We start from the raw sequence: 14,279 nt of genomic DNA on the forward strand, positions 1-14,279 counted from the left end.
CGGAGGTAGAAAGTGCAGAGGAAGGGCAAGATAAGACAGGAACATGGAGGTGAGGAGGAGCATAAAGTAAGAGGGAGTTTGGGCGATGAGTCCGATAAGGTTGACGGCTGTGATAAAATAGTTGATTGGGGAAGTTGTTAATGCTAAAGTGTTAAGAGATGGGAGATTGTTGGTGTGCTGTAAGGACATGGCGCAGAGGAAAAAGCTATCGGAGTGAAGCAAATAGGGAAGTGTAAGGTGGAGTCGAGCAGCTGGACTGATCAAGCAGGGAAGCAGTGGAGTAAAGGGGTGATAACGGGAGTGCCTGTGAGTGTTAGCACTAAAGAGGTAAGGGAACATTTGCGAGGAGGCGTTCTAGTGAATGTACACAGATTGCAAGTAACAAGGGGTGGAGATAGTGAGGGGGAAAAAAAGTATTTGATCCCCTGCTGATTTTGTACGTGTGCCCACTAACAAAGACATGATCAGTCTATAATTTGAATGGTAGGTTTATTTGAACAGTGAGAGACAGAATAACAAACAAAAAAATCCAGAAAAACACGTCAAAAATGTTATAAATGTATTTGCATTTTAATGAGGGAAATAAGTATTTGACCCCTCTGCAAAACATTACATAGTACTTGGTGGCAAAACCCTTGTTGGCAATCAGAGGTCAGACGTTTCTTGTAGTTGGCCACCAGGTTTGCACACATCTCATTTTGTCCCACTCCTCTTTGCAGATCTTCTCCAAGTCATTAAGGTTTCGAGGCTGACGTTTGGCAACTCGAACCTTCAGCTCCCTCCACAGATTTTCTATGGGATTAAGGTCTGGAGACTGGCTAGCCCACTCCAGGACCTTAATGTGCTTCTTCTTGAGCCACTCCTTTTTTGCCTTGGCCATGTGTTTTGGGTCATTGTCATGCTGGAATATCCACCCATGACCCATTTTCAATGCCCTGGCTGAGGGAAGGAGGTTCTCACCCAAGATTTGATGGTACATAGCCCCATCCATCGTCCCTTTGATGCGGTGAAGTTGTCCTGTCCCCTTAGCAGAAAAACACCCCCAAAGCATAATGTTTCGACCTCCATGTTTGACGGTGGGGATGGTGTTCTTGGGGTCATAGGCAGCATTCCTCCTCCTCCAAACTCGGCGAGTTGAGTTGATGCCAAAGAGCTCGATTTTGGTCTCATCTGACCACAACACTTTCACCCAGTTCTCCTCTGAATCATTCAGATGTTCATTGGCAAACTTCAGACGGCCCTGTATATGTGTTTTCTTGAGCAGGGGGACCTTGCGGGCGCTGCAGGATTTCAGTCCTTCACGGCATAGTGTGTTACCAATTGTTTTCTTGGTGACTATGGTCCTAGCTGCCTTAAGATCATTGACAAGATCCTCCTGTGTAGTTCTGGGCTGATTCCTCACCGTTCTCATGATCATTGCAACTCCACGAGGTGAGATCTTGCATGGAGCCCCAGGCCGTGGGAGACTGACAGTTATTTTGTGTTTCTTCCATTTGCGAAATGTCGCACCAACTGTTGTCACCTTCTCATCAAGCTGCTTGGCGATGGTCTTGTAGCCCATTCCAGCCTTGTGTAGGTCTACAATCTTGTCCCTGACATCATTGGAGAGCTCTTTGGTCTTGCCCATGCTGGAGAGTTTGGAATCTGATTGATTGCTTCTGTGGACAGGTGTCTTTTTATACAGGTAACAAGCTGAGATTAGGAGCACTCCCTTTAAGAGTGTGCTCCTAATCTCAGCTCGTTACCTGTATAAAAGACACCTGGGAGCCAGAAATCTTTCTGATTGAGAGGGGGTCAAATACTTATTTCACTCATTAAAATGCAAATCAATTTATAACATTTTTGACATGCGTTTTCTGGATTTTTTTGTTGTTATTCTGTCTCTCACTGTTCAAATAAACCTACCATTAAAATTATAGACTGATAATTTCTTTGTCAGTGGGCAAACGTACAAAATCAGCAGGGGATCAAATACTTTTTTCCCTCACTGTAGGGTAGATAGCACGTCTATTCTGTTACATTTTAAGGACCGGGTACTGCCAATTAAGGTAACAACAGGATATTAGTTATTATGTGAGGGCTTATGTACCGAAGCCTTTAAGATGTTATAAATGCCAGAGGTTTGGGCATGTGGCAACAGTCTGTAAAGAGAAAAAGAGGTGTGCCAGGTATGGAGGAGAGCATGAGTATGGGAAGTGTGGAGATGGTGAACAACCAAAGTGCTGCAACTGTGGGGGTGCTCATAGTGTGGCATATAGTGGGTGTGAGGCTATGAAGAAGGCAGTGGAGGTGCAACAAGTGAGAGAAGGGTGTCATATGCTGAGGCAGTGAGGGTGGTCCAGGAGAGAAGGGTGTCATATGCTGAGGCAGTGAGGGTGGTCCAGGAGAGAAGGGTGTCATATGCTGAGGCAGTGAGGGTGGTCCAGGGAGATACAGGTTCAAGGGAGAGATGGGTAGGAGCATCTAGACCGGGGATTACGGGGCAGGTGTGCAGCGATATGGTATACATAGAAAAGAGAAAGCTAGTGACGTTCATAGCAGGAGCTATCAATAGCACTGATAAAGAAGAGTCTAAAACTGAGAGGATTAAACTAATAGTGAAAGCTGCTGGGAAACATTTGAGTATGACAGGGTTGACATAGGAAGAGGTTCGAGATGACCTCAATCAGCCGATGGTGTAGTCATGTATTACTGGAGCCTAGTTATGGTGGTAGTACTACAATGGAATGCTCGAAGCCTATTGGCTAATGGGCAGGAATTCAAGCAGTTCATTGTTGATATGATAGCTAAGCCTGATGTGATTTGTGTGCAGGAAACATGGCTCAAACCGAATGTGGAGTTTATCATACAGTGATATGTAGGGGCCAAGATATAGGGGGAGGGGTGCCACCTTCATAAAGCAAGGAATTCCCTACAAGATGATAGGCAAAGGTATTGAACAGGAGAGTGTGGATGAGAGGAGGGGTGCTAGTGGTAGTGAATTACTATAATCCGTGTCAGGTGTTGGAAATGGAAGTGCTGGAGAGGGTGGAGGGCCAGGAAAGAAGTAAGGTAATGTGGTGTGGGGATTTTAACGTCCACAACACGCTGGGGGGGGGGGAACGGATGGATGGAAATGGCCAAGTGATGGAAAATTTGATAGAAAAGAAAGATCTGGTGTGCCTGAATGATGTCTGAGGGACCAGGATTGATGTAGGCACAGGGAAAGAGTCTGCCTTGGACCTCACTCTGGTATCTAGTGCGATGGCAGGAATCTGTGAGTGGCAGTATTCTTTACCAGGAGGAAGGTGGGAGATGAGGTATGCTTGAGGTTATATGGGAGAAACTTGGAGAGGGTGGGGGCCTTCAGGTTCCTTGGGGTATACTTTGACACTAGACTGACCTGGGCAGAACACATTGAGAGAGTGGTGGGAAAGTGTAAGAAGGTGCTAAATGTGATGCGCTGTCTGACTTGGAAGGAGTGGGGGGCTTGGCGTTCCTCATTGAAGACCATGTATGTTGCATTGATCCGATCTGTAATAGACTATGGAAGTATAGCATATGGTTCGGCAGCCTGGACCTCACTGGAAAGGCTAGATGTCATACAGGGGCAAGGACTCAGAATATGTAGTGGGGCGTTTCAGACATCCCCAGTGGCTGCATTACAGGTGGAGATGGGGGATATGCCGTTGCAGATTAGGAGACAATCTTGAACAGATGGTTCAAAAGATCCAAGGACAGGACGTACTGGATCAGCATTTGTAGTGTGGGGTGGAAGTCAGGAAACGTATGACAGATCATCTGGCTGTATATACGGCGGAGCTGATGGCCATACTGTTGGCCTTGCAGTGGGTGGAGGAAGTTAAGCCAGACAGAATAGTTATTTACTCTTGATTCATGTGCAGTGTTAATGAGTCTTCAGTCCTTTAGCTCACGTAGCAGACAAGACTTGCTTTATGAGGTTCTACAAACCCATGGCAGGATTAAGCAGATCAAATCAAATCAAATTTTATTGGTCACATGCGCCGAATACAACAGGTGCAGACATTACAGTGAAATGCTTACTTACAGCCCTTAACCAACAGTGCATTTATTTTAAACAAAAAAGTAAGAATAAAACAACAAAAAAGTGTTGAGAAAAAAAGAGCAGAAGTAAAATAAAGTGAAAGTAGGGAGGCTATATATACAATAAAATAAAGTGACAGTAGGGAGGCTATATATACAGGGGGGTACCGTTGCATAGTCAATGTGCGGGGGCACCGGCTAGTTGAGGTAGTTGAGGTAATATGTACATGTGGGTAGAGTTAAAGTGACTATGCATAAATACTTAACAGAGTAGCAGCAGCGTAAAAAGGATGGGGTGGGGGGCAGTGCAAATAGTCCGGGTAGCCATGATTAGCTGTTCAGGAGTCTTATGGCTTGGGGGTAGAAGCTGTTGAGAAGTCTTTTGGACCTAGACTTGGCACTCCGGTACCGCTTGCCGTGCGGTAGCAGAGAGAACAGTCTATGACTAGGGTGACTGGAGTCTTTGACAATTTTGAGGGCCTTCCTCTGACACCGCCTGGTATAGAGGTCCTGGATGGCAGGGAGCTTTGCCCCAGTGATGTACTGGGCCGTACGCACTACCCTCTGTAGTGCCTTGCGGTCAGAGGCCAAGCAGTTGCCATACCAGGCGGTGATGCAACCAGTCAGGATGCTCTCGATGGTGCAGCTGTAGAATTTTTTGAGGATCTGAGGACCCATGCCAAATCTTTTTAGTCTCCTGAGGGGGAATAGGCTTTGTCGTGCCCTCTTCACGACTGTCTTGGTGTGTTTGGACCATGATAGTTCGTTGGTGATGTGGACACCAAGGAACTTGAAGCTCTCAACCTGTTCCACTACAGCCCCGTCGATGAGAATGGGGCGTGCTCAGTCCTCTTTTTTTTCCTGTAGTCCACAATCATCTCCTTTGTCTTGGTCACGTTGAGGGAGAGGTTGTTGTCCTGGCACCACACGGCCAGATCTCTGACCTCCTCCCTATAGGCTGTCTCATCGTTGTCGGTGATCAGGCCTACCACTGTTGTGTCGTCGGCAAACTTAATGATGGTGTTGGAGTCGTGCCTGGCCATGCAGTCATGGGTGAACAGAGAGTACAGGAGGGGACTGAGCACGCACCCCTGAGGGGCCCCCGTGTTGAGGATCAGTGTGGCAGATGTGTTGTTACCTACCCTTACCACCTGGGGGCGGCCCGTCAGGAAGTCCAGGATCCAGTTGCAGAGGGAGGTGTTTAGTCCCAGGATCCTTAGCTTAGTGATGAGCTTAGAGGGCACTATGGTGTTGAATGCTGAGCTGTAGTCAATGAATAGCATTCTCACGTAGGTGTTCCTCTTGTCCAGGTGGGAAAGGGCAGTGTGGAGTGCGATAGAGATTGCATCATCTGTGGATCTGTTGGGGCGGTATGCAAATTGGAGTGGGTCTAGGGTATTGGAGATGGGTATCTCCAATATGGAGATGGGTATTCAGATAAGATTTACTTGGGTTCCAGCACGTGGGGGTGGAGGGGAACGAGGCAGTAGATGAACTGGCTAAACAAGCACTTAGTAGCGAGGATGTTGAAGTGTCAATGAGCAAGGCAGAGGCAAAAAGACTGATGTATACAGTGATGGTGAAGAGATGGCAGGAGCAGTGGAATAGAAATAATAAGGGAAGGCATTTATTTCAAGTACAGAGGAAAGTCGGGAGGGGAGGACAGCAGGAAGGGACAGAAGAGAGGAGGCTATTTTTACAAGATTAAGTGTGGGACACAGCCAGTTGAATAAGACATTAAACGTTATAGGAAAGCATCCATCAGGAAAGTGTGATTATTGTCAGGAAAGAGACTGTGGAGCATGTATTGCTACAGTGTGGGCAGTATCAGAGGGAAAGAGAGAGGATGAGATTTAGTGTGAGGGAGAAGGGGATACAGGAAATTAGTTTGAGTATATTGAGCAGAACGTCATTAGATAGTCTCAAATATTTTATCTTTTTTAAGAGAAATGGGGTTTGCAGGTAGGATTTAGTTTCTCCCCGTCTCTGGCCCACATTCCAGTACGGTAGGTGGCGGTAATGCACCATAATGTTGGATGCCAACCGCCGATAAACCTCACTGAAGAAGAAGAAAGCATTATTTCTAAACATCTGTGGCAAATAAACTAAACCCATCTGGTGTCCATGGCATGACAGAAAAGTAACTGCAAAGGGCCTACACTCAGCAGACAAGGGTGAGTGAATCTATAACATATTCCCGGTTTGGACGTGGACTGCAGTGTGAGGCCGGGGATGCAGTCTCGCCTCGAATGGGGACTGTTTTGGATTATTGCAGGTGTGGTGGTCTGGTGCTTTTACAGTCGCGGAATAATCACCCAGGAGGATGCTACACTTCAGTACTGGACGAGTCAGCCTACCAACGGAGGAGGAGCTGTGAACGTCAGACGACCATGTCCCCGATGAAGAGCTCCGGGGCCTGCTGTGTGTCCGATGTTTCTACCTCCATGCCTGGCTGTATCAATGCTCCCTCCGCTCAAGATAATGCCTTTCCGAACCGCCCAGCATCTGAAGGTGTGGAAGACATGGCCCAAGAAATCCCTAATGTTTGTTTTGATTTTAAAAGCAACCGAGATTCTTATTGTAATAAATTGCTATATAAAATAAATCCATTAATATTCTTATTACTACTCAGCAGTATCACCCAACACTCACAAACCTGGTCTCAGAGCATTTCGTATTATCCTGTACGTAGTTCCGAGTCACTCCATTTTGTATGATATGTTAAATTTAGTATGGTACGTATTAATTTTTGGATGTCCATCACCCATTTCGTATGATATGTTACGAACTCTATCTAGGTGGCTAGCGTTAGATGGCCAACGTTAGCTAGGGTTAAGGTTAGCGTTAGGGGAAGGGTTAGCTAAGTAGTTCAAGTTGCTAAAATGTTAATGTTGTCCGTGATGAGATTCGAACTCTCAACCTTTGCGTTATACTCCCACCGCGACCAACCACCCTACAGGTCTGGCAATGTAAGCACATGGTCCAACATGCTGTTCCAGGCCGCTATCTGGGGGACCCAATGAGAAGGGTGCCCTGCTACCAGGCCGTGTACTCCACTTGGTACAACTAGATGATAATCAAGTAGCAAACCCATGGAAAGAATCATAGCAACTCTGGAAAATAATTGAAAATGACTTTAATGACAAAGAGTAATGCAACTGATAATTGACAACAAGCTATATATACACAGTACATTTTCAGTTCTGTTTGCAACAAAATAAAAAAGCATAAAACATCATTGTAAATACCACAATTTACACGGTCACATTTCCAAATCGTTCAGAACGCCTCCGTTTCTTTGCCTGTCGGAAAACATATTTTTTTACATCTTTACGGTATTAAGTATGAAAGAAATTGTATAATATACCTGTATCGATTCGATACATAGAATCTGAAAACATACCTCGACATCAGGTATGACAGCAGCGAGGATCCCAAATCTTTCTTTCCGCTTCTTCAGCTTTTCATCTTCCTCAACCTGTAACACACATATGGTCTTAAATATGTAACATGGAGGTGGCTTAAATCAGAAATGCTGAAGTACACTGCTCAAAAAAATAAAGGGAACACTTAAACAACACAATGTAACTCCAAGTCAATCACTCTTCTGTGAAATCAAACTGTCCACGTAGGAAGCAACACTGATTGACAATACATTTCACATGCTGTTGTGCAAATGGAATAGACAACAGGTGGAAATTATAGGCAATAAGAAAGACACCCCCAATAAAGGACTGGTTTTGCAGGTGGTGACCACAGACCACTTCTCAGTTCCTATGCTTCCTGGCTGATGTTTTGGTCACTTTTGAATGCTGGCGGTGCTTTCACTCTAGTGGTAGCATGAGACGGAGTCTACAACCCACACAAGTGGCTCAGGTAGTGCAGCTCATCCAGGATGGCACATCAATGCGAGCTGTGGCAAGAAGGTTTGCTGTGTCTGTCAGCGTAGTGTCCAGAGCATGGAGGCGCTACCAGGAGACAGGCCAGTACATCAGGAGACGTGGAGGAGGCCGTAGGAGAGCAACAACCCAGCAGCAGGACTGCTACCTCCTCATTTGTGCAAGGAGGAGCAGGAGGAGCACTGCCAGAGCCCTGCAAAATGACCTCCAGCAGGCCACAAATGTGCATGTGTCTGCTCAAACGGTCAGAAACAGACTCCATGAGGGTGGTATGAGGGCTCGACGTCCACAGGTGGGGGTTGTGCTTACAGCCCAACACCGTGCAGGACGTTTGGCATTTGCCAGAGAACACCAAGATTGGCAAATTCGCCACTGGCGCCCTGTGCTCTTCACAGATGAAAGCAGGTTCACACTGAGCACATGTGACAGAGTCTGGAGACGCCGTGGAGAACGTTCTGCTGCCTGCAACATCCTCCAGCATGACCGGTTTGGCGGTGGGTCAGTCATGGTGTGGGGTGGCATTTCTTTGGGGGCCGCACAGCCCTCCATGTGCTCGCCAGAGGTAGCCTGACTGCCATTAGGTACCAAGATGAGATCCTCAGACCCCTTGTGAGACCATATGCTGGTGCGGTTGGCCCTGGGTTCCTCCTAATGCAAGACAATGCTAGACCTCATGTGGCTGGAGTGTGTCAGCAGTTCCTGCAAGAGGAAGGCATTGATGCTATGGACTGGCCCGCCCGTTCCCCAGACCTGAATCCAATTGAGCACATCTGGGACATCATGTCTCGCTCCATCCACCAACGCCACGTTGGACCACAGACTGTCCAGGAGTTGGCGGATGCTTTAGTCCAGGTCTGGGAGGAGATCCCTCAGGAGACCATCCACCACCTCATCAGGAGCATGCCCAGGCGTTGTAGGGAGGTCATACAGGCACATGGAGGCCACACACACACTACTGAGCCTCATTTTGACTTGTTTTAAGGACATTACATCAAAGTTGGATCAGGCTGTAGTGTGGTTTTCCACTTTAATTTTGAGGGTGACTCCAAATCCAGACCTCCATGGGTTGATACATTTGATTTCCATTGATAATTTTTGTGTGATTTTGTTGTCAGCACATTCAACTATGTAAAGAAAAAAGTATTTAAATAAGATTATTTCATTCATATCTAGGATGTGTTATTTTAGTGTTCCCTTTATTTATTTTTTGAGCAGTGTATAATCACAAGGTTTCAATTGAGCATTTATTTCAGGATGCCCTGTAGTCTAATACACACACCATACAGGTCATTAGGTACACCACCCCGTTCACGAAAATGGATCGCCCCTACAGACAGTGAGTCACGTGGCCGTGGCTTGTTATATAAAGCAGGCAGAGGCATTCAGTTACTGTTCGATTGAACGTTAGACTGGGCAAAACGAGTGACCTAAGCGACTTTGAGTGTGGTATAAATTGACAGTGCCAAGCGCGCCGGATTCAGTATCTCAAACTGCCGCACTCCTGGGCTTTTCACGCATGACAGTGTCTAGGGTTTACCAAGAATGGTGCGACAAACAAAAAACATCTGGTCAGCAGCAGTCCTGTGGGTGAAAACAGCTTGTTGATGAGGTCGAAGGAGAATGGCAAGAATGGTGCAAGCTAACAGGCGGGCCACAAACAGGCAAATAACAGCGCAGTACAACAGTGGTGTGCAGAACGGCATTTCGGAACGCACAACTCATCAATCCTTGTCACAGATGGGCTATTGCAGCAGACGACCACACCGGGTTTCACTCCTATCAGCTAAAACCAAGAAGCGGCTCCAGTGGCAACGCGATCACCAACACTGGACAATTGAGGAGTGGAAAAACATTGCCTGGAACATTACATTTACATTTACGTCATTTAGCAGACGCTCTTATCCAGAGCGACTTACAGGAGCAATTAGGGTTAAGTGCCTTGCTTAAGGGCACATCGACAGATTTTTCACCTAGTCGGCTCGGGGATTAGAACCAGCGACCTTTCGGTTACTGGCACAACGCTCTTACCCACTAAGCTACCTGACAGCGAGTTCAGTTTACTTGAGTGGCCTGCGCAGTCTCCAGACCTCAACCCAATAGAGCATCTTTGGGATGAGATGGAACGGGCTGTTCATGCAGCGGCAGTACCGCCGTCCAATCTGCAGCAACTGCGTGATGCCATCGCGTCGTCATGGACCAACATCCATGTGGAAAGTTTCTGACACCTTGTAGAATGCCCTGAATAATTCAGGCTGTTCTGGAGGCAAAGGGGGGTCTGAGCCGGTACTAGATGGGTGTACCTAATAAACTGTCCAGGGAGGATAGAAGCTGCCCTATCCCTAGGCGCTCACCTTCTTGGAAACTGAAGAAACGTTCCCGCCAAATCGCTCTGCTCGCTTTTTTAGCTGTTCAACGCTGACCAGCTACACACAACAGAGGGAGATAGACGTTTCATTAAATATTCTGGGTCACTTATGGTTACATTAATTAAATGAGGGGAGGTCACTGCTTATCACAGATATTTGGATTACTCACAGTGGATTTATTCACAGTAACACCTATGATAGAAAGAAAAGAGAAACACTGATTAAAACCAGAGAGCAAATACAGGAGAAAACATTACTTGTGACAATGATGTTGTTCAACCCTTGTTTATAAACTGACTGCAGGTTATGGTTCTTGGAAAAAATAATATTAAAACCACACAAGACCTGTGAAAATGACTGGAAGATTGACACTGACCTGGGGTGGAAGTTGGCGGTGCAGCAGCGGGCAAACCAAACCTGAACACAAGACATATATTTAATAAATGTCAATATAGTTTCATAGATATGCCCAATCAATAGTGTGGGGAATATGTCTTCTACAATTTTTAAGAATGGTTGGATACTTGTGGGATACTGACCGGGCAGCACGTATGGCCTTCTTGCCATCAGCTGACGCAGGGACATTGAAGCGTTCTGCTCTTTTCTGTACCCTCTGGGAATACAGGATAAAAAATGTTAATTATAAGGTTAGCACACCACCATTGCATTGAAGACCTGTCATGACTGGCGAGAGTGCAGCAAGCATTGTATTACCTCATCCACAGACGCCGGGGGTGTGATCTTTACCACTTTCTTTTCAGCCGTCCTGAAACACATTAAAATCGCATTTGATTAACATATTTCAATAGGGACATCAGATCATCAGGAAAATGGAGAGAAAATGTCACTCTTCAATGTTTGTTTGCATAAAAGGAAAAACTTACTCCTCAGACACTGTTACGGGTTTCTTGTCATTAACCTCAGTGACAGCATCCTCTTTCGTGAGGTCCTACATGTTCAAATGCATAAAGCATAATCAAGAAATGCACCTATGATTTTACATTTTCACCAAAGCAATTGCAGTATGTACAAAGTGACTTTATACTGTATGATCAAAATCATACTGGACATGGTGGAACCCATCTAATCCATACATGAAGTGCCATTGCTGCCATAATGGTTTAAAAGCAGGCTTACCTCTGGCTCTTCTCCCAGAACGTCATCTTCATTTAGGCCCATGTCATCCTCTGTTTAGGAAAAAAATCATAGACTTATGATTCACCTTACCATTTCATAGGCTTGGTGGAATTTGCCATATTGCTCACACCTTTTAAATATAAATGGGTGTCAAGGGGTAGGGGCTAATATAAGTCAATTTGGAATTCAGCAAGTTACACTTTCCACTCCATAGGCCAACTCAATCATCAAGTTTGCAGATGATAACAGTGATTACTAACAATGACGAGACAGCCTACAGGAAGGAGGTGAGGGCCCTGGCGGAGTGGTGCCTGGAAAATAACCTCTCCCTCATCTTCAGGAGAGAGCAGAGGGAGCATGCCCCCATCCACATCGATGGGGCCGCAGTGGAGTAGGTGAAAAGCTTCAAGTTACTCAGCATACACATCACTGACAATCTGAAATGGTCCACCCACACAGACGGTGTGGTGAAGAAGGCGCAACAGCGTCTCTCAGGAGGTTGAAGAAATTCAGCTTGGCCCCTAAGACCCTCACATTTTTACGGATGCACCATTGAGAGCATCTTGTCGGGCTGTATCACCGCCTGGTACGGCAACTTCACCGTCCGCAACCGCAGGGCTCTCCAGGGGGTGGTGCGGTCACCCCAACACATCACACTGCCTGCCCTTCGGGATATCTACAGCACCCAGTGTCACAGGAAGGCCAAGAAGATCATCAAGGACCTCAGCCACCCGTGCCACGGCCTGTTCACCCTGCTATCATCCAGAAGGAGAGGTCCGTACAGTTGCATCATAGCTGGGACCGAGAGACTGAAAAACAGCTTCTATCTCAAGACCATCAGACTGTTAAATAGCCATCACTAGCCGGCCTCCACCCAGTATCCTGCCCTGAACTTAGTCACTGTCACTAGCCGGCTACCATCCGGTTACTCATCCCTGCACCTTAGAGGCTGATGCCCTATGTACATAGACATGGAACACAGGTCACTTTTTAATAAATGTTAAATACTGTTTTACATTTTAGTCATTTAGCAGACGCTCTTATCCAGAGCGACTTGCAGTTAGTGAGTGCATACATTTTCATACTTTTTACCCATTTCAAATGTATATACTGTATTCTAGTCAAGGCCATGCTATTCAACTATTGCTGTACATATACTATTCTATCCACGTATTCTCCAGATATACTACATATTCTATCCATATACTGTCCATAATTTCTATACATCCCATCACACACACCCTCGACTCAAACATTGTTTGTCCTAATATTTCTATATTTCTTAATTCCACTCTTTTACTTTTAGAATTGTGTGTATTATTGTTAGATATTACTGCACTGTTGGAGCTAGGAACACAATCATTCCGCTACATCCGCAATAACATCTGCTATACCTGGGAGACAGCAGGGCAGTTCTCTGTCAGATGGAACAGGAAATGCAGGGCAGGGCATACTGGCGCTCAGTAAGGAACACAACCCCACCATCAGTATGAAAAATGTATGCACTCACTAACTGTTAAGTCGCTCAAGATAAAAGCGTCTGCTAAATGACTAAAATGTAAATATGTGTATGAGACCAATAACATTTCATTTGATTGGAAACTGCACCAGGCTTTATCAGAGTATGGGAACCTGACCCCATTTGTATTTAGTCCATCCATTATTGCATGCTCACCATGTTCCTCCAGATAAGCCTGTAGTCGTGTGATCAGTTCCACTTTGTTGCCCTTCACATCCAGACCCCTGGTTTCACACTCTTGCTTCAGTTCAGCAAGCTGTGGGAGGCCAGACATGAGTGTAGATTACTGGTTAGATTACATTTTAGATGAATTCCCACTAAATGGCAATTTTTGCAATTCAAATGTTACTGCCAAACAGCCAAGTTAGGCCTAACATTCTCAAGCACATCCTGTACAATATAGTTAATTCATCCAGTCACTTGTAGTCGCGCATGCGCCGATGTTATCCGTTGCCAACTTCACAGCCGTAGCAGAGCAAACTTTGGCCCTCGTTGAGATAACAAAGCCACGCCAACCCAATACACGCGTGGATATCTCAAACTTCATTGTTAGCTAGCTACACCGTGCAGCAAGCGTGGTCTGTTTCCCTTCCCGTCCGCTAGCATCTGCTAGCTAGCTACCTACGACTCTTTGTGTCCGGGGATCCCCAGCGTGCTAGATCCTGATTTACAAAGTAAAGGTAGCTGAAACATACAATACATAATCTCCACAAAATATAACACCGATATTAGACGTTTTAAATTTAGCTAAAACGGATTAACAACCTTTAGTTTATGGAGCTCCACAACTTCAGCCATCTTGCTTTGTTGTAGTGGTGGGTAACGAACGACTCATTTTGAACGGCTCTTTTTGGTGAACGTCGGGAACCGAATCGCAGCTGTGAAAGAGACGTTTATTTGGCTCCCTGATTTGCATAGCCTACTGTTATGACTTTTTGAACGCCAGAGTCCAGGCATCGATTATCTGCTGACAAATTATAAAAACATTCACTGAAGATGGTAATTCCTCAATGCAGGAACAATATAGCGAGGAGCCTCATTCTGGTCCGTGCTTATTATTTCAGTGCATCATTTTTTTTTCTCAATTTGTTTTTGCAGGCCATCTAATAATTTTTTCAGGTAAAAATGTATTTGAACTCAAATGTCAAGATCTGGTAGGCAACCTTTTAGGCTTTACATGATCGATTGACAATTTTATCATGTTTTTAGGTACATTTCTAAGCACTACTTAACGAAAAGCACTTTGGGAGCAAAATTAACGGCTCCTTAGGTGAATGAAGCCAAATGATATGGCTCACCGAAAAGACTCGGAAT

At 45.6% G+C, this 14,279-nt stretch overlaps 1 protein-coding gene across 1 annotated transcript; it reads right to left on the reverse strand.

Moving 5' to 3' along the window:
* Positions 1-7,165: 7,165 nt before the first annotated feature.
* On the reverse strand, positions 7,166-13,831 carry LOC121537409 (SAP domain-containing ribonucleoprotein). Its single transcript, XM_041845046.1, has 11 exons — positions 13,731-13,831; positions 13,122-13,221; positions 11,447-11,496; positions 11,194-11,258; positions 11,024-11,075; positions 10,849-10,922; positions 10,686-10,726; positions 10,479-10,501; positions 10,295-10,366; positions 7,448-7,522; positions 7,166-7,346 (listed from the first exon to the last, which is right to left on the reverse strand). Exons 1-11 carry the CDS (start codon positions 13,761-13,763, stop codon positions 7,299-7,301), a joined length of 633 nt encoding a protein of 210 aa, XP_041700980.1. The 5' UTR covers positions 13,764-13,831; the 3' UTR covers positions 7,166-7,298.
* Between the last annotated feature and the right edge of the window lie 448 nt (positions 13,832-14,279).

Source organism: Coregonus clupeaformis, chromosome 24, assembly GCF_020615455.1.
Source record: "Coregonus clupeaformis isolate EN_2021a chromosome 24, ASM2061545v1, whole genome shotgun sequence".
Classification (NCBI taxonomy): domain Eukaryota; kingdom Metazoa; phylum Chordata; class Actinopteri; order Salmoniformes; family Salmonidae; genus Coregonus; species Coregonus clupeaformis.